We start from the raw sequence: 26203 nt of genomic DNA, 5'->3' as shown, positions 1-26203 counted from the left end.
GGACCCACTTCTGACAGGTGAAGCAGATACCATGGGATAAACTAGTCAACATCTGGGCTACTAGTAATGTACTAGCACTTAAGTGTCTTTAGAATAACAGTTTCTTTAGCAATTACGAGATAAAAAAGTGACCTGGGATGATACATGATATGTATTCTCACATACTGTTGATAGGAGTGTAAATTAATACAGCCAATTACATCAAAGGCCTTAAAGATGCTCATATAACTAGAGCTTATAATTCTACTCTAATATATCCAAATAAAATATTTGAAATTCAAAAAAGCTGAATGTACTAAAATGTTCACTGTAATTTTATAATTGTAAATTATTAGACAAACTCTAAATGTCCCCTAATAGAAGAATGGTTAACTATAATAGCATAAGGAACCCACAGCATAATGTACCCACACCCCAGCCCACCACAGTATTACTAAATAATCATTTTTGTAATAGTTTTTTTTTTTTTTTTTTTTTTTAGAGAGAAGGTCTCACTATGTTGCCCAGGTTGGTCTGGAACTCCTCAGCTCAAACGATCCTCCTGCCTTGGCCTCCCAAAGTGTCTTTATATACACTAAAATGCATACATTTGAATGGTACAATTTTGACAAATTCATGTACAAACCTATTGAAGCTGGGGACAATGAACTCCTAAATTCTGCTGAGTCTTCGTTGCCAGCAGAAGCAGCCCTTCCACCCCCGTCTGAGAAGGTTAACCCTGTTTTGCCTGAAGACTTGTAGGTATGTCCCTTGAGGCAGTTGCCTTGGTTCTACTAGAACTGTAACTACATTCAAGTCCCAGCAGGCTCCAAGTTAGGCAGAAAGTGTGACCCATGAGGAGGTCCACTCCACGCCAAAAAGAACTGCATGAGGGGCTGGGCATGGTGGCTCACGCCTGTAATCCCAACACTTTGGGAGGCCGAGGTGGGTGGATCACCTGAGGTCGGGAGTTCGAGACCAGCCTGACCAACATGGAGAAATCCCATCTCTACTAAAAATACAAAATTAGCTGGGCATGGTGGTGCATGTCTGTAATTCCAGCTACTCGGGAGGCTGAGGCAGGAGAATTGCTTGAAACTGGGAGGCGAAGGTTGTGGTGAGCCGAGATCGCGCCATTGCACTCCAGCCTGGGCAACAAGAGTGAAACTCCGTCTCAAAAAAACAAAACAAAAAAAGAACTGCATGAGGTTTCCAATTTCCGAAAGACAAAAATCTGGGAATATGGGTGGGAATGAATATTTATGGTGTGGGATAATGGTAGAAGGGACATAGTTGCATCAGGCAACTTTACTGATATGGGTCCACTAATCAGAGATTCTGGATTCAATGTTGCCGCTGAAGGGGTCAGAAAAGTTCTAACAGTTTGGTTGCCTAGCTGGCTGAAACACAAACCAAAAGGTAACCCACAATACATAAACACAAATGCCACAACTGCTTTGGTATACTGGAGAAGGATTTCTGCCTCAAGACTATAATATAAACCCTGCCTGAGTTTGGACTGAAGTCTGCCCTATAGATTTTGGACTCAAGCCTTATACAGACCATTTCCATCTCCCCTGAAAGCCTCCTCATGTTCATTTCTTTTTTTCTTTTTTTGAGATGGAGTTTCGCTCTTTCACCCAGGCTGGAGTGAAGTGGTGCGATCTCGGCTCACTGCAACCTCTGCCCCCACCGGGTTCAAGCGATTCTCCTGCCTCGGCCTCCCAAGTAGCTGGGATTATAAGCGCCCACCACCACGCCTGGCTAATTTTTGTATTTTGAGTAGAGATGGGTTTTTGTCATGTTGGCCAGGCTGGTCTTGAACTCCTGACCTCAGGTGATCCACCCACCTTGGCCTCCCAAAGTCCTAGGATTATAGGCATGAGTCACCACACCTGGCCCACATGTCCATTTCTAATCAATATCCCTACTTTCCGAGGCAAATGCTGTTGTGATTATTTTGACCTTAGTTTGCCAAATCTAGAACATCATATAAATGGAATCATATAATATATACTCTTTTGTGTCTGGCTTCCTTCACTGAACATAATCTATGCTCAGTGAGGGTAGAAGGTTGTCTATGCAGTACATCCATGGTGGTGCTTCAATCAGTAACAAAAAACATTCAATCAGTAATTAAAATGTTCTTTTTTATTACTGAGTGGTATTCCATTGTATGAACAGACCACAATTTGCATATTCATTCTCCTGTTGATGGACATTTTGGTTGTTATACTATTGTGAATAAATGCTGTTATGAATGTCCTCGTGCAACCCTTTTTGTTGAGAAATGTTTTCATTTCTCTTAAATACCTAGAATTTGGCTGGGCATAGTGGCTCATGCCTGTAATTCCAGTGTTTTGGCAGGCCAAGGCAAGAGAATCGTTTGAGCCCAGGAGTTGCAGACCAGCCTGGGCAACATAGCGAAACCGTGTCTCTACAAAAAAACAAAATATTAGCCAGGCATGGTGGCACGTGCCTATAATCCCAGCTACTTTGGAGGTTGAGATGTGAGGATCGCTGTCTGCCTCAGTCAACCAAGTAGCTGAGATTACAGGCACCTGCCACCACACCCAGCTAATTTTTGTTATTTTAGTATGGACGGGGTTTCACCATGTTGGTTAGACTGGTCTCGAACTCATGACCTCAAGTGATCCACTCGCCTTGGCCTCCCAAAGTGCTGGGATTACAGGTGTGAGCCAATGCACCTGGCCTTTTTACAATGTACTTCTATTCTTCCAGCTGGATAATTTCTATTTATCTTCAAGTCTGCAAACTTCTGCTGTCTCCAATCTACAGTTAAGTCTACCTGGTGAATTTCCTGTTTCAGTTAATGTACTTTTCAGCTTTAAAATTGTCATTTAAAAATTTAAAAAATTTTTAATTGTAAAACAAAACACAGATATAGAAAGCCAAACAAATCAATCAAACATAAACCTTAAGAAATTATTCAGTGGCTGTATTAAAAATACAAAAATTAGCCAGGCGGGGTGGCATCTGCCTGTAGTCCCAGCTACTTGGGAGGCTGAGGCAGGAGAATTGCTTGAACCTGGGAGCCGGAGGTTGCAGTGAGCCAAGATTGCGCCACTGCACTCCAGCCTGGGCGACAGAGCAAGACTCTGTCTCAAAAAAAAAAAGAAAAAAAAATTATTATAAGGTGAATACCAGTCAGATAAAACAACAACAACAACAACAAAAAAAACCCACCAAAACTTGGCAGACTATCCCAGAATACCCTTCTATAGGTCCCAGAATAATGACAATCTTACCAACAAATATCCCTCGTCCTAACTTTTTTTTTTTGAGATGGAGTCTCGTTCTGTTGCCCAGGCTGGAGTACAGGAGCGAGAGACCCACACACCCACATGCCAAGGGTCTGATGATGTTCCTGTCCCCAGGAATTGCGCAGTACCTGGCCACTTATGGCCCCATCACCGTGACCATCAACATGAAGCCCCTTCGGGTGAGATGGGGGAGCTGATGGGGGAGGGGCATACAGGAGACTTGGCCCCACACTCAGCCCTTCGTCCCCCACCCCCTGCAGCTATACCGGAAAGGTGTGATCAAGGCCACACCCATCCTGGGTTCAAGTGATTCTCCTGCCTCAGCCACCTGAGTAGCTGGGACTGCAGGCACCCACCACCACGCCCAGCTGGTGTGTGTGTGTGTGTGTGTGTGTGTGTGTGTGTGTGTGTGTGTGTGTGTGTGTGTGTGTGTGTGTGTGTGTGTGTGTGTGTGTGTGTGTGTGTGTGTGTGTGTGTGTGTGTGTGTGTGTTTAGTAGAGACGGGGTTTCACCATGTTGGCTAGGCTGGTCTCAAACTTCTGACCTCAGGTGATCCACCTGCCTTGGCCTCCCAAAGTGCTGGGATTACAGGCGTGAGCCACCGCACCTGGCCTAACTTTTTTATTTTGGAGACAGGGCCTTGCTCTGTTACCTAGGCTAGAGCACAGTGATGTGATCATAGTTCAGTGTAACCAAAAATTTCAGGGGTCAAGTGATTTTGCCACCTCAGCCTCCTAAGTAGCTGGGATTACAGGTGTGCGCCACCATAGTTGGCCAATTTTTTGTATTTTTTGTAGATATAGAGGTCTTGCTGTGTTGCCCAGACTGGTTTTGAACTCCTGGCCTCAACTGATCCTCCTGCGTCAGCCTCCCAAAACACTGGGATTACCAGTGTGAGCCACCATGCTAGCCATATCAGTTTATAGTCAGTTAATTGTGATTTTTTTTTATTTGTGTGTACTGTTATTTACAGATCATTTTTTTTTTTTTTTAGACAGAGTCTCACTCTCCTGCCTAGGATGGAGTGTAGTAGTGCAGTCACAGCTCACTGCAGCCTCGACTTCCTGGGCTCAGGTGATCCTCCCACTTTAGTCTCTCTAGTAGCTGGGACTACAGGCCTGTGACACCATATCCAGCTATTTTTTTCTTTCATGATTATATATGGAATGCTTCACAAATTTGCATGTCATCCTTGCACAGGGGCCATGCTAATTTCTGTATTGTTCCAATTTTAGTATATGTGCTGCTGAAGGAAGCACTTTTAATGTTTTTTTGTAGAGATTGGGTTTTGCCATGTTGCCCAGGCTGGTCTGGAACTCCTGGGCTCAAGTCATCTGCTCACCCTGGCCTCCCAAAGTGCTGGGATTACAGGATGAACCACAATGCCTGACCGAATTTATCATTTTTATTGATAATAATTCACTTATCATAAAATTCCTTCACTTAAAAAAGTGTACAATTCAGTGGTTTTAAGCATATTCACAATGTTGTACAATCATCACCACTACCAATTCTAGAAAATTTTCATTACCATCTCCTCCCAAATCTTGTATCTGTTAGCAGTCACTCCCTATTCCTTGTGTTTTTTAAAAATTTTAATTAAAATTTTTCCTTTTTTTACAGATGGGGTCTTGCTCTGTTGCCCAGGCTGGTGTGTACTGGCTATTCACAAGCTTGTTCCCATTACTGATCAGTACAAGAGTTGTGACCTGCTCTGTTTCTGACCTGGGCCAGTTCAGCCCTCCTTAGGTAATGTGCAAAAACCTCTAATTTGTTGCAGACACCTGATCAACATGGTGGACTGCAGCTTAGAACTCTTGGACTCAAGTGATCCTCCTGCCTCAGCCTCCTGAGTAGCTGAGACTATAGGTGCATGCCACTATGCTTGGTCATTGTGGGGTTTTTTTCTTTTTCTTTTTTTTTTGCGACAGGGTCTGGCTCTGTCACCCAGGCTGGATTGCAATGGTGCAATCTTGGCTCACTGCAACCTCTGTCTCCTGGGCTCAAGCAATTCTCCCACCTCAGCTTCTTGAGTAGCTGGGACTACAGGCATGTGCCACCACGCCTGGCTAATTTTTTTGTAAAGACCGGGTTTCACTATGTTGCCCATGTTGGTCTTGAACTCCTGAGCTCAAGTGATCCTCCTGTCTTGCCTCCCAATGTGCTGGGATTACATGAGGCACCTCGCCTGGCTGTCCTTTGTGTTTTTAAAGATATTTTTATCACCCAAATATTCACCCCAAGATAATTTTCTTTGTGCTCATTTGTAATATATTTGATATGCTCATTTGTAATATATTTGATATAACTAAAATCTCTTTTAGTTAGTAGGCTCCTCCTCCACCTCTTTTCATTTCCTTGTCATTTATTTGTTAAAGAATCCAGGCTGCTTGACATACAGAGTTTATCAGTCTAGATTTTGCTAACTGCGCAGTTACAGACTGAATGTTTGTGAATTAGGAGGTAATTATTTTGAGGTAACAAATACTACCTAGTGTTTGGTTTTGTTAGCTAGTTGCTCTATGTTTATTTGACAATTTGGAAAGTTTGAAAAACTATCCTGCTGCTGCCATCTTCCCACAATCTCTGGTTCTTTTTCGTTTCTATTTCTCATTGAGATTCTCCATCTGTTTGCTCATTATGTCTACATCTTCCTTTAACATATCTCTAACAGCTACTTTAGAGTCCTTCTGCTAATTGGAACATTAGGATCATTTCTTTCTTTTTTTTTTCCTTTGTTTGAGATGGAGTCTCACTCTGTCGCCCAAGCTGGAGTGCAGTGGTACAATCTCGGCTCACTGCAACCTCCCCCTTCCCGGTTCAAGCGATCTTCCTGCCTCAGCCTCCTGAGTAGCTGGGATTACAGGTGCCCGCCACCACACTCAGCTAATTTTTGTATTTTTAGTAGAGATAGGGTTTCACATTTTGGCCAGGCTGGTCTTGAACTCCTGACTTCAAGTAATCTGCCCACCTCGGCCCCCCAAAGTGCTAGAATTATAAGCGTGAGCCATTGCACCTGGCCAGGATTATTTCATGATCAGATTATCTTGATTACAGGTCACAATTACCAGTTTCTTCTCATGTCTAGAAATTTTGTTAACTTGGATAGCTTCAAACTACAAACTCTGTTCTCACTGGGAAGCAACTAAAATCTCTGCTCAGTTTATTCTGCTTCTAGCTGCTGGTATTTTGCTGAGCCTCATGAGGCCTCCTCAGAACACATAGTTCAGTGATCAGCCAAGGATTTTTAAATATTCTGTATGCAGATTTTGGGGCTCACAGTTTCCACAAGCCCTTCTCGTCAAGGATTTTCCTTCATCTTTCTGGCTAAATCTATCATTTGATATCTTAAATCAATAAGGCTGTGGCTTTCTGCTGCCCAAGCTATGTGCATTCGGCAATGTCCTCAGGCAAAAAGCCCTTATCACCATTTTTATCCATTATAGTTTTTCTTTTTTTTTTTTTTTGAGATAGAGTCTCACTCTGTCACCCAGGCTGGAGTGCAGAGTCCAATCTTAGCTCACTGCAACCTCCGTCCCCTGGGTTCAAGTGATTCTCCTGCCGTAGCCTCCCGAGTACCATTCCCGGGCTAATTTTTGTGTTTTTAGTAGAGACAGGGTTTCACCATTTTGGTCAGGCTGGTCCGGAACTCCTGACCTCAGGTGATCTGCCTGCCTTGGGCTCCCAAAGTCCTGGGAATACAGGTATGAGCCACCAGGCCTGGCCCATTATAGTTTTTTAAGAATGGACTTGTACTTGGCTAACACGCTGAAATCCCATCTCTACGAAAAATACAAAAAATTAGCCAGGTGTGGTGGTGGGTGCCTGTAGTCCCAGCTACTCGGGAGGCTGAAGCAGGAGAATGATGTCAACCTGGGAGGTGGAGCTAGTAGTGAGCCGAGATCACACCACTGCACTCCAGCCTGGGTGCCAGAGCGAGACTCCGTCTCAAAAAAAAAAAAAAAAAGAATGGACTTGTACAGTTTCTGCCTATTTTTGAAAGCTCTCTGGTGCCTTTTGATTTTTTTCATGTCAGATGGGTAATGTGCTGACTTTGTAAGAAGGTTTGAGGGTAGCACATCTCATACCTGCATGTGAACACCCAATCATCACACTCATGAGCTACAAAGGGATCTCTGGTGCCTTTAAATAGTTATTTTTAATATTTTGTCTAGATTTTATAATTATTATCTATGGAGGATTAATCCAATCAAGCTTTCTACCATAACCTGAATATTACTTCTGTATTTTAAAAAATCAACTTTATTTTTAAAAAAATGTGAGTCAGGCATGGTGGCAATGTGCCTATAGTCCCAGCTACTTAGGAGGTCTGAGAAGAGAGGATCACTTCAGGACAGGAGTTCGAGGCTGCAGTGAGCTATGATTTGGCCTGTGAATAGCCACTGCACCTCAGCCTGGATGACACAGCGAGACCCCGTCTCTTACCAAAAAAAAAAAAAACTTTGTGTGTTAGTTACCTAGGTGTTTCTATGTGCCTCATCCTGTGATATGATGAACAAAACAGTCTTAGAAAATAATAAGGAGCTTTGCAACCTAACTTGACCAGGAATGGACCTATAATATTTCTTTAGTCATTCATTCCAAATATAGCCATATTCCAACTCATACTCCTAAGAAGCAGTGGGATACGTTACTCTGTAGAAGCCCTACCTGCCATTGACTGGCCACGTACGTGTGATGTCACTCACATAGCAGGAAGACTCACAACCTCCATCCAGAAGCACCATTTCCCCATCCTGGAACAAAGTAAGACAGGTTAAAGTGAATAAGCTCATGATTATAAGTTGTTTCTAGTAATCCAAAGTATGCCTTTCTTTTTTTTTTTTTTTTTTCTGAGACGGAGTTTCACTCTTGTTGCCCAGGTTGGAGCGCAATGGCGTGATCTCGGCTCACCACAACCTCTGCTTCCCGCGTTCAAGCGATTCTCCTGCCTCAGCCTCCGAGTAGCTGGGATTACAGGCGCTTGCCACCACACCTGGCTAATTTTGTATTTTTAGTAGGGACGGGGTTTCTCCATGTTGGTCAGGATGTCTGAAACTTCCAACCTCAGGTGATCTGCCTGCCTCGGCCTCCCAAAGTGTGGGGATTACAGGCGTGAGCCACTGCACTTGGTCCATTTTATTTTTTTAAAGCTCTAATTTAAAGGACACTAATTGCTGGTTTCTTCTATTTATCTACACAGCATCTAAACTTTTCAGATGTTTGAAACAGGGGGCATGTGAAAACAAAACAAAACTTTTCAGATGAATTCACCCTACCACAAGAAAGTTGGCAATGCGTGGTGTTTCAGTGTATAGGCTTTGGAACCAGACTCCTTGGGACTGAATTACTAGGTGTAAACATTAGCACATCATAAATATCACTATTATCATTTTTTTAAGAAAAAAAAACCCATATGCCTTTGCTTTATGAAACAAGAGAAAAAAACAATCCTATATACGTTGGTATGCCAGTGGTATGCTGGGCCTTACTCAAACACAGCCACCCTTAAACATTTAACCTTGGAATATCACTTCCCTCTTTTTTTTTTTTGTTTTTGAGACAGAGTCTTGCTCTGTTGCCCAGGCTGGAGTGCAGTGGTGTGATCTCAGCTCACTGCAACCTCCACCTCCTGGGTTCAAGTGATTCTCCTGCCTCAGCCTCCCAAGTAGCTGGGATTACAGGTGCCCGCCACCACACCTGGCTAACTATGTTGGCCAGGATGGTCTCGATCTCTTGATCTCATGATCTGCCTGCCTCAGCCTCCCAAAGTGCTGGAATTACAGGCATGAGCCACCGCGCCAGGCCCACTTCCCCTTTTGCTCTCCATCATAATACATGTGGGGAAAGAAGAAAACTTTAAGTATATCTCTAACTTTCTAATTGTCATGTTATGCTGAAATTATCTCTCTATGCCCTTGAAGACAGAGTATATGTTATTCATATCTAAGTAAGTACAAAATTTGACAAACAGTAGAATAATGGGTAAATGATAACATACAGTAATGGCAACTTAAAATGATGGATGTGATTTTTCATTTTTGGCAAAAGATGGAATAAATTTCTGCTAGTAAACAACTAAATCCTGGATAAAATGTATTTTATGACATGTTGACTTTTTTTTTGAGATGGAGTCTTGCTCTATTGCCCAGAGCTGGAGTGCAGTGGTGCAACCTTGGCTCACTGCAATCTCTGCCTCCTGGGTTCCAGCGATTCTCCCGCCTCAGCCTCCTGAGTAGCTGGGACTACAGGTGCACGCCACAACGCCCAGCTAATTTTTGTATTTTTAGTAGAGATGGGGTTTCACCATGTTGGCCAGGATGGTCTTGAACTCCCTGGCTTCAAGTGATCCACCTGCCTCAGCCTCCCAAAGTGCTGGGATTACAGGCATGAGCCACTGGGGTGCCTGGCCCTGTATGTTTACTTTTTAAAGAAACCATCTAATGAGATTTACTAGAGTAAGGAGAAAAGGCAAAAATATATCAAGAATATAAAAGGGTACATAACTATAAATACAAAGTAGCTTAAAATGTAAGACAATACTGTGAGTAATTTAGACAAAATGGACAAAATGGTAGAAACATATAACTTATGAAACTGTCTTAGGAAGAGTAGAAGTACAAATTGACATAATCTCTTTGGAAATCTTTGGTACTATCACAGTTGCAGATATGTATATCCTATGACCCAGCAATTCCATTATTAGGTGTCCCTTAGACAAACTTGGCAACTTGTATACCAGGAAAAATGCACAAGAATGATCAAAGTGAGAATCTGGAAAAATCATAAATGTCTATCTATGAATATTTATCACACTAAGAAATTAAAACTGAGAAAATTTTATAATATTTGTTAAATTCACTTAAAAATAAACCCATTACATGTTAACATAAATAACATTTTTATGAAAAAAACTTTTTCTAAATATAAATAGAAAATTGGTACTGTTTGCATTTTCTAAATTCTTTTGTCTAGTGTCACAGAAGACAGCTGGAATCTCATACTGCCTGTGCATTCAGTCTTTTGTGTTATCATCATAAAACTTCTGGGATACTCCAGTGTACACTAGTAAGAGAATGTCTGTGTTCTTATGACAATATATTTAACTTCATGAACCACACTAACTGCTGCTCTATACTATAGGAATTACAATAGGCTGGGCATGGTGGCTCACGCCTGTAATCCCAGTGCTTTGGGAGGCCAAGGCGGGCAGATCACTTGAGGCCAGGAGTTTGAGACCAGCCTGGCCAACATGGCGAAACCTCGTCTCTACTAAAAATACAAAAATAGCCAGGCATGGTGGGTGCCTGTAATCCCAGCTACTCAGGAGGCTGAGGAAGGAGAATCGCTTGAACCTGGGAGGTAGAGGGAGGTTGCAGTGAGCCGAGACTGTACTACTGCACTCCAGTTCGGGTGACAAGAGTGAAACTCCAGCTGAAAAAAAAAAAAAAATACAAGAAGAAAGAAAATGCCTCAATATAGGAGAGATACTGAATGAGGAGTTTAAAAGTGCATGAAGGAAAATATCAGGCCCAAAGAGTTCTACATGTGTTTACCAAATTTTCAAGAAACATTAATTCAAGTCATTCCATAATACTAAGAATGAGACTATTAATTTTTCTGAGCTTAGTTTGACCTTGATATGAAAACCAGAAAAAGACAGCACAAGAAAGAAATTATATAGGCCAAACTCACTCGTGAACACAGATCTGAATATCCTAAACTAAGTATTATTAAGTTGAAATGAATAGTGCTAAAGATAAGAAATGATGCTCAATTTCATTGGTAATTAAGGTAATAAAAATTAAGAGCACAAAGAGATGCTATGTTATACCAAGTAGAATGCAGAAATTAAGAGGTCTGATAATACCAGGGGATGGTGAGGATGTGGCTGACAGAATTGCATACTGCTAGTGAAGTATAAACAGATACAAATAGTCAGGAAAGGTTTATATTATCATATATATTTTATTTGTTATTTATTTTTTGAGACGGAGTCTCGCTCTGTCGCCAGGCTGGAGTGCAGTGTCGCGATCTCGGCTCATTGCAACCTCCGACTCCCTGGTTCAAGTGATTTTCCTGCCTCAGCCTCCTGAGTAGCTGGGATTACAGGCACACGCCACCACACCCAGCTAATTTTTTTTTGTATTTTTAGTAGAGACGGGGTTTCACCATGTTGACCAGGATGGTCTTGAACTCCTGACCTCATGATTCACCCACCTCGGCCTCCCAAAGTGCTGGGATTACAGGTGTGAGCCACTGTGCCCAGCCTATATTTTATTTTTTTTAAAGACAGGGTCTTGCTCTGTTGCCCAGGCTGCAGTGCAGTGGTGTGATCACAGCTCACTGCAGCCTTGAACTCCCCAGGCTTAGATGATCCTTCCCACCTTAGCCTCCCGAGTAACGGACTAGAGGCATGTGCCATCACGCCTGGTTCATTTTTGTATTTTTTTTGTAGAGATAGGGTTTTGCTATGTTGCCCAGGCCAGTCTTGAACTCCTGCATTCAAGGGATCTGCCCACCTTGACCTCCCCAACTGCTGGGATTACAGATTTGAGCCACCTCACCCAGCCTATGATATTTAGGAGTTTAAAAAAATCCCTCCAAACTACATATAGAGCATACAATTTGTATAGAGTTTATAAACAAGCAGTAGCTAATTAATACTGTTTGGGGACTCACATATATGTAATACAACTATTTCTTAAAAGTCAAGGGAAAGACAAAATTTAGGTTACCAGTTACCTTTGGGAGGGAGGAAGTGGGATGGGACAGCATAAGGGTAGGTGTGTTGTATTGCTACTGTTCTAGCTCTAAAATCGACTGCTTGGTTCATGGGTATTCGTTTTTATTTTTGTTTTTTTTTTTAATTATGCTGTGTAATTTACATGTTTGCTATATTTTTTTCTTTTGGATTTACTGAATACTAAATCAGTAAAGAAATGGACTTAATAAAGGAATACACAATTCCTTCCTTGTATAGTCACATGGGAAGAAAATCATAGAAGATATGTTCCCTCACAGCCAATAGCAATTTCTTAAAATCTTTCTGCCCAGGAAATCTGCTTGGCTCACTGTTGTTGCCGCAAGTCCTCAGAGAAGGAGAATTATAATGAAATGAGCAGAGGCTTTAGAGTAGAATACTTGGCTCTGCACTAATATGTTGTTTTAGGTTTTTAAATATTTAAATATTTATTTATTTATTTATTTATTTATTTAGAGACAGAGTCTTGCTCCGTAGCCCAGGCTGGAGCACTGGAGTGCAGTTGTGTGATCTCGGCTCACTACAACTTATGCCTCCCGGGCTCAAGCAATTCTCCTGCCTCAGCCTCCAGAGTAGCTGGGATTACAAGCACGTGCCACCACGCCTGGCTAATTTTTGTATTTTTAGTAGAGACATGGTTTCACCATGTTGGCCAGGCTGGTCTCGAACTCCTGACCTCAAGAGATTCACCTGCCTTGGCCTCTCAAAGTGCTAGGATTACAGGCCTGAGCCACCACGCCTGGCCTATGTTGTTTTATTTTTTGAAGTTCATTTTCCTCATCTATTAAAGAGGCATGTTAATAATTCCTCCTTTCTAACAGAGTTAATTTAAGGGCAAAATGAGATAATGTCTGTAAAACCATTTTATAAGCAATAAAATACTTTTAAAATGTCAGCTAATTTGTGAAAGCTGAAGGTGAGAGGACATGAGGTTAGCAGGTTTTCTACTAGGCTATCTGGACCTAGTGGGAGTAGCACTGAGGGCATCTCACGTACCTTGATGAGCTGATTATTTTTCACATAGTGCAAAGTGTTTGACCGATTACCACCAGCCACCACAGGTGGATAGGCTAAAATGTCTGCGCCACGAGCCCGGCATTCAAATTCAAACTGTGAAAAACAACAGCAAGGTATGACTCAAAGGGTTTCTGTAGGGCTGCCCCAGCCCAAGCTCTCTCTTCAACAGCCCATACCTCCATACCAGTACTTATCTTAAGTCAGTACTGGGAAGCTATTCATCATATCTAACCAAACCTTTTATGCTGTAATTTCAGTCCATTTCTTTTATTCTCACCTCATGTACTATAATCTATGTAAGTATACTTTTTTATTCCCACAAATCCTGTTATTTCAACCCTATTATTAAATCTGTTCTTTTTTCTTTAGTGTTCTCTAAATTTCTTATAATTTTCAAATTAAGTCTAGAAGATAGAAAACTATGATGAAGGCTGAGCCTTGAAATACAATCATGTAAGGTTACTATTTGTTTATTCTTATTTAGCTAAACACTGAAATGTGACTTACATTTTTAACAACAGCTCTAAATTACTAATTCCAATCTTTCAAATAGCTACAAATCTAAATGCTCTGGAAAAGTGAAAAAGGATGCTAGGAAAATTGCAGTCCTACTAATTTCACTACGTTCCAGGATACAGGATGGAGCTGGAGGTTAGTGAGTATCTGCTACTATCTACAGCACTTTCTCAACCTCTATTTTTTGAGACATGGTATTGCTGTCACCCAGGCTGGAGTGCAGTGGGGCAATCATAGTTCACTATAGCCTGAACTTTCCAGGCTCAAGCCATCCACCCACCTCAGCCTCCAGAGTAACTGGACTACAGGTGTGCTACCATGCCCAACTAATTTTTTTTTTATTTTTATAGAGATGAGGTCTCAGTATGTTGCCCAGGCTGGTCTCAAACTCCCGGGCTCACGTGATCCTCCCATCTCAGCCTTCCAAAGTAATGGAATTACAGGCATGTGCCACCATGCCTGGCCTCAGCCTCTTTTTTTTTTTGAAACAGTCTTGGCTCTGTTGCCCAGGCTACAGTGCAGTGCAGTGGCATGATCTTGGCTCACTGCAACCTGTGCCTCCCAGGTTTAAGTGATTCTCGTGTCTCAGCCACTTGAATAGCTGGGATTACAGGCATACGTTACCACACTCAGCTAATTTTTGTATTTTTAGTAGAGATGGGGTTTTGCCACGTTGGCCAGGCTGGTCTCAAACTCCTGGCCTGAAGTGATCTGCCCGCCTTGGCCTCCCACAGTGCTGGGATTACAGGCATGAGCTCCACGCCCAGCCCTCAGCCTCTTCTTTACATTGACCTAAACAGTATTACTTTTGTCACCTCACATTGCTAAATCTTCCCTTCATCATCATCTGTGCTACTTTGCAATTTTCTTCCTTTAATTGTAACGTAGTATATTTTAGACTTATAAATGACCAGTGATATTTCAGAACCAAATCCTCTCCAATGACATGCTGGTCATCACTATCACAAAAGCAGACTGCACTGCCATTTCTGCAAATCAAATTATTATATTCACCTCCAACAAGATGGTGAAGCTAACCATCTGAATCTCACCTTAGCATAAAGAAAGGCTTCTTCCACAGGGGCTTTACTGGCGAACATGGTTTCTATGAAAGCCTGCAAAGAGAAAGGAGGATGAAAAGAACACGATCTCATTCTATGTTGCTTACTCAAACATTCAAAATACTGGAGCTCAAATGAAAAGCACCTTTCCCCACAATTTTGTCAACCTGAAGTTGTGACCTACTGGGGGTAATAATACAGTTTTTTGTTTTTTTTTTTTTTTTGAGACGGAGTCTCCCTCTGTTGCCCAGGCTGGAGTGCAGTGGCGCGATCTCGGCTCACTGCAAGCTCCGCCTCCTGGGTTCACGCCATTCTCCTGCCTCAGCCTCTCGAATAGCTGGGACTACAAGCGCCCGCCACCACGCCCGGCTAATTTTTTGTATTTTTAGTAGAGTCGGGGTTTCACCGTGTTAGCCAGGATGGTCTCGATCTCCTGACCTCGTGATCCGCCTACCTTGGCCTCCCAAAGTGATGGGAATACAGGCGTGAGCCACCGTGCCGGGCCAATAATATAGATTTCTGAAAGGAAAACATTTTGCTTTGATTTGAATGTGTCCCCTCCGAAATTCACGTTGCAATTTAATCCCCATTGGGGTGATAGTAAGAAGTGAGGCCTTTTGGGTAGTGATTAAATCACGAGGGCTCTGCCCTCATAGATGGGATTAGTGACCATAAAGGGGCTTGGTGGAGTGAGTTTGGCCCCTCTTGATTTTCTGTCCCTTCTGCCATATGAGGATACCTAGAGGGTGCCACCTATCAGGAATTTCCCTTCACCAGACACTGAATCTACTGGCACCTTGACCTTGGACTTCCCAGCCTCCAGAACTATGAGGAAATACATTTCTATTGCTTATAAATTATCCAATCTCAGGTACTTTGTAATAGCAGGACAAACATACTAAGATATACATTTGTTATTTATGTAACAAAATACCTCAATAGCCCCATGTATGAAATTATGGATTGAATGGCCTAGTCTATAGCAACTTTTCCCAGCCTCAGTACTACTGACATTTGGGGCCAGATAATTCCTCGTGGGAGAGCTGTCCTGTTCAATGTAGGATGCCAGAAGCATTCCCAATTGTGACAACAGGACACTACCAAAATGCTCCCTAGGGGACAACACTGCTCTCCCACTGAGAATCACTGACCTACAGTGTAAGTAATTTTACTAATTCTCTGTGATAACCACACTATATGTGTGTGCATTTTTTTTTTTGAGACAGTCTCACTCCATCCCACAGGCTGGAGTGCAGTGGAGTGATCAGAACTCACTGCAGCCTCAAACTCCTGGGCTCAAGTGATCCTCCCGCCTTAGCCTCCTAAGTAGTTGGGACTACAGACGCATGCCACCATGCCCAGCTAATTTTTAAATTTTTCATAATTTTTAATGTTTTCAGCCTCCCAGGGTGGCTCACACCTGTAACCCAGCACTTCAGGACACTGAGATGAGAGGATCGCTTGAGCTCAGGAGCTCGAGACCAGCCTGGGCAACACAGTGAGACACTATCTCTCTAAAAACAAACAAACAAACAAACAAACAAACAAACAAACAAACAAACAAACAGGCTGGGTGCGTTGTCTCAAGCCTGTAATCCCAGCACTTTGGGAGGCTGAGGCGGACAGATGATGAGGTCAAGAGTTTGAGTCCAGTCTGTCCAACATAGGGAAACCCCATCTCTACTAAAAATACAAAAAATCAGCTGGGTATGGTGGTGTGCACCTGTAATCCCAGCTACTCAGGAGGCTGGGACAGGAGAATCACGTGAACTGGGAGGCAGAGGTTGCAGTGAGCCGAGATCGTGCCACTGCACTACAGCCCGGGCCACAGTGCGAGACTCTGTCTAAAAAAAAAGAAAACATGAAAACATTTCATAGTATGAGGTTGAACGGCATTGCCAAAATGCCCAAAAGAGTAAAAGCAAGTGGTGCAATGGTGGGAATATTTACATGGCTTGCTCCCTTTCTTCATTCAAATCTTTCCTCAAATGTTTCCTCCTCATAGAGGCCCTTCCCGACTATCCCATCTAAATTAGCACCTTCCATCACATTTCATCCCCCTTCACTGCTTCACTTTTCTTCATAGCATTTAATTCCAGATGACTTCATGTCCTGTTTGCTTACTGTCTCTCCTCCACCAGAATGTAACTGTGAAGAGTGAGCATGGATAGTCTATTGTGCTCACTAATGTATCCTCAGAACCCAGAGCAGTGCCTGGCACACAGTTGGTGTTCAGTAAATATCTGCTGGATAATGAACAATTAAAATCAATTAAAGGGGCCGGGTGTGGTGGCTCATGCCTGTGATCCCAGCACTTCAGGCGGCCGAGGCGGTGGTTCACGAGGCGGAGAGATCAAGATCATCCTGGCTAACACAGTGAAACACGGTCTCTACTAAAAATACAAAAAAACTAGCTGGGCGTGGTGGTACGCGCCCATGGTCCTAGTTACTTGGGAGGCTGAGGCAGGAGAATCGCTTGAACCTGGGAGATAGTGGTTGCAGTGAGCCGAGATTATGCCACTGCACTCCAGCCTGGGTGACAAGACTGAGACTCTATCTCAAAACAAAATTAAAAAAAAAAAAATTAAACGGCTGAGTGTGGTGGCTCACGCCTGTAATCCCATTTTGGGAGGCTGAGGCAGGTAGATCACTTGTGGCCAGGAGTTCGAGACCAGACTGGCCAACATGGTGAAATCCTGCTGTCTCCACTAAAAATACAAAAAATTAGCTGGGCATAGTGGTGGGCACCTGTAATCCCAGCTGCTCAGGAGGCTGAAGTAGAAGAATCACTTGTACCCAGAAGGCGGAGGTGGCAGTGAGCTGAGATCGTGCCACTGCACTCCAGCCTGGGTACCACGGCAAGACTCCATCTCAAAAAAAATAAAAAAATAAAAAAATCAATTAAAGGACACTTGCACACACAATCACAAATGTTGACAAATAACTTATTCAGCACTATATTTTTAGCATGAAACCTAAAACATATGGCAGTCCTAGTGGCTTCATTCACTCAAAAGAGGGATTTGCCTTTTTATTAATTTTGCTTTGAACCCTTATTGCCTGGCATAGATAATTGTTGATGTCATGGCTTAAAAAAAATTTTTTTTTAAGAGATGGGGTCTTGCTATGTTGCCCACACTGGAGGGCAGTGGCTATTCACAGGCACAATCATGGTGCACTACTGCCTTGAACTCCTGGGCTCAAGCGATCCTTCTGCTTCAGCCTCCTGAGTAGCTGGGACTGTAGGTGCACACCATTGTGCCAGGACAGTCATGACTCTTTCAAACTGTTATGCAGACTCAACAGGATAGAAAAGTTCCTCCTCCTTCCTAGGTGATCAAATGCCTAATCTTGCTTTACTTCTTTTTGTAAGGAATGTGCCTCCTATGAGTCAATTTCTTTACAGAGCATTCCAGGTACACATGATATGCAGTTCAAATGCTACCTATCCTTACTATATGCTTGATGTCCTTCCAGTAAAGATCAAGAGTTAGACTTTATGATTGGCACTTCTTAGGACTGTCTTGTCACAACATAGCCCATACTCCCAATAAAGACTTAACACTCTTACTTCACCAAGTGCTACCTGAATGTTTGTATTTTGACTGTTAAAAAATGTAAAATGGGCTTTCTTTGCATTTCACCCTGCATCTCATAATCAGAACACATCACAAATGAACACTGTAAAGCTAATGGAGAAGGGAGAGTAGAGAGAAAAAGCATTTCACAAACCATTTCATGAAAGTTGTGTGTGTGTGTGTGTGTGTGTGTGTGTGACAGAGAGAGAGATGGGGGGAGGGATCCCTTAACATTGTCCCATGGATCTTTTCTTAGCTTCCTTATTTTAAAAATCAATGATTTGAGACTGGGCACAGTGGCTCACACCTGTAATCCCAGCACTTTGGGAAGCTGAGGCAGGTAGATAATGAAGTGAGGAGTTCAAGACCTGCTTGGCCAAAATGGTGAAACCCTGTCTCTACTAAAAATACAAAAATTAGCCGGGCGTGGTGGCGGGCACCTGTAATTCCAGCTACTTGGGAGGCTGAGGCAGAGAATTGCTTGAACCCGGGAGGCGGAGGTTGCAGTGAGCCTAGATCGCACCACTGCACTCCAGCCTGGGCGACAGAGTAAGACTCCATCTTAAAAAAAAAAAAAAATCAATGACTTGAAGGAAGACACAGATGTACGTCCATCACACTTGTTTAAGTATTAAGTAGTCTTTGCTGGTCTGGCTGGGGCTAGCAGTGAACACTGTACTTGAAGGATATTAACAAACTAGACAGCACACAGAAGAGGGTTACCAAAATGAGGGGAAATATAACATATGAGGAATGGTTAAGGAAAACAGAACGTTTAACTTTGGAAGACTAAAGGTAGAATATAGAGAAGCAGGCCTGAAATGTTTGTGTGCTATTATGCTGTGAGGCTTAATTCCAGCAGGTCTGAAATTAGCCTGAGCTGTTCTGCTAAAGTTCCTGTATGACACTGATTTGGGCCACGGCCTGAAGCATACTGATAAACAGTGTTGCAGGGAGTTTCAGAGCAGTTTGTATCAGCTTGTCAGTACTGATAACAGATCAACGCTTTGTACTGGGTCTCCATGAGCTCGTCAGAGGGCTTTACCATTATGTAGCAGGGATATGCCTATGTGACCAAAATCAAAAATCCTAAGTGAGATTCCATTTTAGGCTCTTGGGTTCTGAGGTGTTCTGGGCATTCATCACTGGTTCCTGGTCTGTGAGAGAACCACCAAGCCCTTACGTAGGGAGAAAAACAGGAGTCTGCACCTGGCTTCTCCAGACTCCTTGCTGTGAGACAGCCACAGGCTGTGATACATATCTTTAACTTTAATGCGGTTGCTATACGAAACCTTTTTCCTGTAATGACTGTGTATTTGCAAGCACTATCTCTAGGTCTTCTTTAACAACTGAACTCTATTTAACTGCCACTTAGAAGTAGGAATGTTGGCCAGGCCTGGTGGCTCACGCCTGTAATCCCAACACTTTGGGAGGCCGAGGCAGGCGGATCACGAGGTCAGGAGTTTGAAACCAGCCTGATCAACATGGTGAAACCCCGTCTCTGCTAAAAATACAAAAATTGGCCGGGTGCGGTGGCTCATGCCTGTAATCCCAGCACTTTGGGAGGCCGAGGTGGGCGGATCACGAGGTCAGGAGATCGAGACCGTCCTGGCTAACATGGGGAAACCCCATCTCTACTAAAAATACAAAAAAGTTAGCCGGGCGTGTGGCAGGTGCCTGTAGTCCCAGCTACTTGGGAGCCTGAGGCAGGAGAATGGCGTGAACCCGGGATGTGGAGCTTGCAGTAAGCCAAGATCACGCCACTGCACTCCAGCCTGGGCAACAGAGCGAGACTCCACCCCCCCAAAAAAAAAAAAAAATTAGCCAGGCATGGTGGCGGGCGCCTGTAATACCAGCTACTTGGGAGGCTGAGGCAGGAGGCAGGAGAATCGCTTGAACCCGGGAGGCGGAGGTTGCAGTGAGCCGAGATCATGCCACCACACTCCAGCCTGGGCGACAGAGTGAGACTCCGTGTCAAAAAAAAAAAAAAAAAAAGAAGTAAGGAAAAGTAAGGAATGTTTAGAAGACACCTAATTCATTCTTGATTTTTTACTGAGATAAAATTCACATCATATAAATTAACCAACAAAATGAACAACCCAGTGACATTTAGTACATTCACAATGTTTTGCAACCACCACCTCTCTCTAGTTCCCAAACATTTTCGTCACCAGAAAAGAAAATCCCTTACCCATTAAGCAGTTAATTCCCATTCTCCTCTCACCCTATTCCCTGATATCCTCTAATCTGCTTTTTGTCTCTACAGGTTTACCTATTCCGGATATTTCATATAAATGGAGTCATATAGCCGGGCGCAGTGGCTCACGCCTGTAGTCCCAGCACTTTGGTGGGTGGATTGCTTGAGTCCAGCAGTTCGAAACCAGCCTTGGCAACATGGTGAAACCCAGTCTTTACAAAAAATACAAAAATTAGCCAGGCGTGGTAGCGCAAGTAGCTCCGCCTCTCAAGTAGCTGGGCCTACAGGCATGAGCCACTGTCCCTGGCCTGTTGTTGAACTGTAAGAGTTCTTTAAATAGGCCCGGCGTGGTGGCTCACGCCTGTAATTCCAGCACTTTGGGAGGCTGAGGCGGGTGGATCACCTGAAGTCGGGAGTTAGAGACCAGCCTGACCAACATGGAGAAACCCCATCTCTACTAAATATACAAAAATTAGCCGGGCGTGGTGGTGCATGCCTGTATTCCCAGCTACTTGGGAGGCTGAGGCAAGAGAATTGCTTGAACCTGGGAGGTGGAGGTTGCGGTGAGCAGAGATTGGGCCATTGCACTCCAGCCTGGGCGAGAGAAGAGTGAAACTCCATCTCAAAAAAAAAAAAAAAAAGTTCTTTAAATATTCTAGATACTAGAACATTATCAGATATACGATTTGCAAATATTTTCTCTCATTCCGTTTTTTCACTTTCTTGATAGTGTCCTTTTAAACAATTTTTTAAAGTTTTTTATTTTAAATTCTTTTTTTTTAATAAAAAGAGAGGAGGTCTCACTATGTTGCCCAGGCTGCTCTTGAACTCCTGAGTTCAAGTGATCTTCCTTGCCTTGGCCTCCCAAAATGCAAGGATTACAGGTATGAGCCACCACGCCCATTCCCTTTGCTTTTTATTATTTTTTAAGATCATTATTGTTTTGAGACAGGGTCTCACTCTGTTACCCAAGCTGAAGTGCAGTGCTGCGATCTTGGCTCACTGAAGCCTCTGCCACCCAGGCTCTGGTGATCCTCCCACCTCAGCCTCGTGAGTAGCTGAAATTACAGGAATATGCCACCACACCCAGCTAACTTATTTTTGTATTTTTCATAGAGATGGGGTTTTGCCATGTTGCCCAGGCTGGTCTCAAATTCCTGGGCTCAAAAGATCCACCCACCTTGGCCTCCCAAAGTGTTGGGATTACAGGCATGAGCCACCGTGCTTAGCCTTTTAATTTATTCTTAAATTAAGTTTAATTAATTATTTTTTTTTTGAGACAGAGTCTTGCTCTGTTGCCCAGGCTGGAATGCAGTGGTGCGATCTCGGTTCATGACAACCTCCGCCTACCAGGTTCAAGCAATTCTCCTGCCTCAGCCTCCCCAGTAGCTGGGATTACAGGCACCCGCCACCATGCCTGGCTAATTTTTTGTATTTTTAATAGGGACGGGGTTTCACTATGTTGGCCAGGCTGGTCTCGAACTCCTGACTTCAGGTGATCCACCGGCCTCAGCCTCCCAAAGTACTGGGGATTATAGGTGTGGGTCACCGTACCCGGCCTTTTTTTTTTTTTTTCCTAAGGCTGTTTCTCAGTGTGAGAAAAGTACCCTTTGATGTAGAGAAGTTTTAAACATTGATAAATTCTAATTTATCTACTTTTTCTTTTGTTGCCTGTGCTTTCGGTATCATATTTAAGAATCCTTTGGCAAATCTAAGGTCATGAAGATTCACCCTTATGTTTTTTCCTAATAGTTTTATAATTTGAGCTCTTAAGTTTAGGTCACTGATCCATTTTATTTATGTATTTATTTAATTTGTGAGATAGAGTCTTGCTCTGTTGCCCAGGCTGGAATGCAGTGGTGTAATCTTGGCTCACTGCAATCTCTGCCTCCTAGGTTCAAGTGATTCTCCTATCACCACAGTGCAGCCTGGGAACAAAGGAAGACTGCCTCCCGAGTACTCGGGATTACAGGCATATGCCACCACACCTGGCTAATTAAGTTAATTTTTAGATAAGGTGTGAAGTAGGGGTACAACTTCCTTTTTTTTTTTTTTTTTTTGAGATAGAGTCTCGCTCTGTCACCAAGCTGGAGTGCAGTAGCGTGATCTCGGCTCACTGCAACCTCCACCTCCCAGGTTCAAGCAATTCTCCTGTCTCAGCCTCCCAAGTAGCTGGGATTACAGGCGCCCACCACCACATCCAGCTAATTTTTGTATTTTTAGTAGAGATGAGGTTTCACCATGTTGGCCAGGATGGTCTTATCTCTTGACCTCGTGATCCACCTACCTTGGCCTCCCAAAATGCTGGGATTACAGGTGTGAGACACTGTGCCCAGGCACAACTTCATTCTTTTGCATATGGATATCCATCTGTCCCAGCAGAACTGACTCATTTTTAAAAAAATTCATCCTTGGTTTGATATGGCACATGCTTTGAAATCATGGAATGTGGAAATGATAGACCCTGAACTTCACGAGCTAGCAAAATGGATTGGGAGGGAATTCCGAATCGCTGGTAGGTCTGCTAAATATTCAGTAGTTTGGTTACTGCCTTCAGTGCTGGCTGAAAGTAAGCTCAGAATCTCTTTTAGATGAGCTTCTTTTTGATCAACAGATGGAGCTCTAACCCAAAGAAACTGGGCTACTATCATTTTTGATGCGTCAGCTGAGACCAACCACAGCTAAAATAATTCGAGTGGCAAGTTGACAGCGATGGGTAAAAAACCATGGACATAAGGGGCTATTCAGTGAAGAAAATGAGCCATTTTCTAGATTATTACATGCAATACCCTGAGGAACTCTTTAAAAATGGTTCCTGAGAATTTTAGATCAAAGAACAGTATCTCTCATTTTGAATATTGCTGAGTGAGAAAGGTTCGCAGGGAAACCCCTAGTTTATTAAAATGGATGAAGGGAGGGGCCTATCATATGTATCTAGATATGGGCAACTGTCCTGCCCCTCCCTCATCACATAGTCAGTGCCTCCTGAAGCTACAGAAATGCTGTGGATGCAGACAGTATGGTTCTGGTTGTATGAGGACATAAATGAACTCCATTATGGGATACCCCTCACCCAGGTTATGACTGATACTGTGATAAAAGGCATCCAGCAGCAGGAACTTCATATGTGACTTTGCTGTTAGATCTCAGGAAGATGTAAAAAGGCAGTTTAAGATCTTTTATCCCAACTTCCTGGATAATAAAAAGATAGTAAGTTTAGGACTTTATAAAAGAAATAAAATCAAGAAAGAAATGGGGCATGAAAAAGAACAAGGTTCGACCCTTAGTTTATACCATATATAAATATTAACTCAAAATGGGTCAAAGACCTAAACATAAAACACAAAACTCTTAGAAGAAAACATAGGGGAATATCTTTATGACACTGGATTTGGTAATATTTTCTTGGATATGACACCAAAAGCACAGTTAACAACAACAAAAAAACAAACTGGACTTTATAAAAATTAAAACATTTTGAGCATTAAAGGACGCTATCAATAGTAAAAAGCCAACCCTCATAATGGGAGAATATTTGCAAACCATATACCGGATTAAGAGTTAATATCAAAAACATATAAGGAATTCCCACAACTCAACAACAAAAAATCCAGCCCAATTTAAAAAATGGGCAAAGGAACTGAACAGGTATTTCTCCAAATAAGATATACAAATAACCAATAAACACATGCAAATATGCTGAACATCACTAACTGTTAATGAAATGCAAATAAAAACTATGAGATGTCATTTCACACCCATTAAGATGGCTAGTACTCAAAAGGCAGAAAATAACAAGTATCGGTTGGCAAGAATGTAGAAAAACTGGAACCCTTGTGCATTGCTGGTAGAAATGTGAAATGGTCCATTTGCTGTGGAAAACTATATGGTGGTTTCTCAAAAAATTAAACATATAATCAGGAGGCTGAGGTGGGAAGATCACATGAGCCCAGGAGTTCGAGGCTGCAGGGAGCTAAGATGGTGCTGCTGCACTCCAGCCTGGGAACAAATGGAGACTCTGTCTCAAAAAAAGAAAAAAAAAAAAAAAACACAGACTCACCACAGATCTAACAATTCTACTTCTGGGTATATACCCCAAAGAACTGAAAGCAGGGACCTGAATAATTATTTGTAAACCCAGGTACATAGCAGCATTAGTCACCATAGCCCAAAAGATGGAAACAACCCAAGTGTCCAATGACAGATGAAAAGATGAAGGAGGCCGGGCACGGTGGCTCACGCCTGTTATCCCAGCACTTTGGGAGGCCGAGGTGGGCAGATCACGAGGTCAGGAGATCGAGACCATCCTGGCTAACACAGTGAAACTCCATCTCTACTAAAAATACAAAAAAATTAGCCGGGCGTGATGGCGGGCGCCTGTAGTCCCAGCTACTCGGGAGGCTGAGGCAGGAGAATGGCGTGAACCCGGCGGAGCCTGCAGTGAGCCGAGATTGCGCCACTGCACTCCAGCCTGGGCGACAGCGAGACTCCGTCTCAAAAAAAAAAAAAAAAAAAAAAAAGAGATGAAGGAAACATTGTCTATACATACAATGGAATACCATTCAGCCATAGAGGAATGTCATTCTGAAAAATGCTACAACATGAACTTTGAAAACATTTTACTAAGTGAAGTAAGCCAGTTACAAAAGACAAATACTGTATGATTCTACTTATATGAAGTAACTAGAATAGGCAGAGTCACAGAAAAAGTAAAAGTTACCAGGGGCTGGGAGGAGGGAAGAATGGGAAGTTACTATTTATTGAGTACAATTTCTATTTGGGATGATAAAAAAGTCTGAAAAAAGATAGTAGTAACAGTCACACACAGTGTGAATATACCTAATGTCACTGAATTTCTATTTTAGCCATTTTTAAGACACACACTTAAAAATGGCTAAAATGGTAAATTTTTTTTTTTTGCAGAGTCTCTCTCGGTTGCCTAGTCTGGAGTGCAATAGCATGATCTCGGCTCACTGCAACCTCCACCTCCCAAGTTGCTGGGATTACAGCCATGTGTCCCATACCCAGCTAATTTTCTATATTTTTAGTAGAGACGGGGTTTCGCCTTGTTGCCCAGGCTGGTCTCAAACTCCTGGCCTCAAGTGATTCGCCTGCCTCAGCCTCCCAGAGTGCTGGGATTGCAGGCATGCGCCACCGTGCTAGGCCTAAAATGATAAAATTTTATATGCATCTCACCACGATTAAATAAAAAACACACAGAGGCCAGGCATGGTGGCTCTTGCCTGTAATCCCAGCACTTTGGGAGGCCGAGGTGGGCAGAGTGCTCGAGCTCAGGAGCTCACACGGCCAACATGGTGAAACCCTGTTTCTCCAAAAATAATGATACAAAAATTGACAGAGGGCCAACCCTGATAGAATTTTACAGGAAGGTTTGGGATCCACAACTGCCTGTCATTAAACTCCTCAGACTATAAAAATCCCAAGGCAGATATGTTTATTATCTGAGTTTAAAGGAATTTTAGAAAGAGAAAGGTTCCAATGAGTCTCTAACATCAGATGTCAAAATGCTGTGTTTTAATATCAGCATGGTAAGAGATGAAGAACATTGATATATAGGCCAGGATCTCATAATCCCAACTCCTGGCAGGGAACACAAGACCTTTCACAAATGTGTGAGTAAAATGGCCTGGAGGTGGAGAAGAAACTCTTTTACATCTACTGGATGGAGTAAGACAGTGTACAATACTGTCTGGGTCTCTTAATGAAGAACTTAAGAATGACAGAATTAACTCATGGGATGTGGGGATGCTGCTGTGAAAGGGATAAAAAGTCTGGTTAGAAGTCTG

At 42.8% G+C, this 26203-nt stretch overlaps 1 protein-coding gene and 2 non-coding genes across 8 annotated transcripts in view; all 3 read right to left on the bottom strand.

The window, feature by feature from the left end:
- The window catches only part of XPNPEP3 (X-prolyl aminopeptidase 3), a 75616-nt gene that overhangs the window by 10832 nt on the left and 38581 nt on the right, over positions 1-26203 (bottom strand). For all 6 annotated transcript variants that reach the window (XM_031005572.3, XM_055374729.2, XM_055374730.2 and 3 more), the window contains 3 exons: positions 14613-14675; positions 13024-13137; positions 7935-8020 (listed from right to left, as the gene is read on the bottom strand). In XM_031005572.3, the coding sequence (XP_030861432.1) occupies positions 7935-8020; positions 13024-13137; positions 14613-14675 (263 nt within the window). The remainder of the gene's footprint in view (positions 1-7934; positions 8021-13023; positions 13138-14612; positions 14676-26203) is intronic.
- LOC115931990 (U6 spliceosomal RNA) lies at positions 4419-4522 on the bottom strand. Its single transcript, XR_004068381.1, has one exon. It is a non-coding gene; the product is annotated as a U6 spliceosomal RNA (small nuclear RNA).
- Positions 7294-7397, bottom strand: LOC115932020 (small nucleolar RNA U13). The gene has a single exon (XR_004068407.1). It is a non-coding gene; the product is annotated as a small nucleolar RNA U13 (small nucleolar RNA).

This window comes from Gorilla gorilla, chromosome 23, assembly GCF_029281585.2.
Source record: "Gorilla gorilla gorilla isolate KB3781 chromosome 23, NHGRI_mGorGor1-v2.1_pri, whole genome shotgun sequence".
Classification (NCBI taxonomy): Eukaryota; Metazoa; Chordata; class Mammalia; order Primates; family Hominidae; genus Gorilla; species Gorilla gorilla.
Note: the sequence above shows the minus strand (reverse complement) of the source record. Positions and strands in the feature narration are given on the sequence as shown.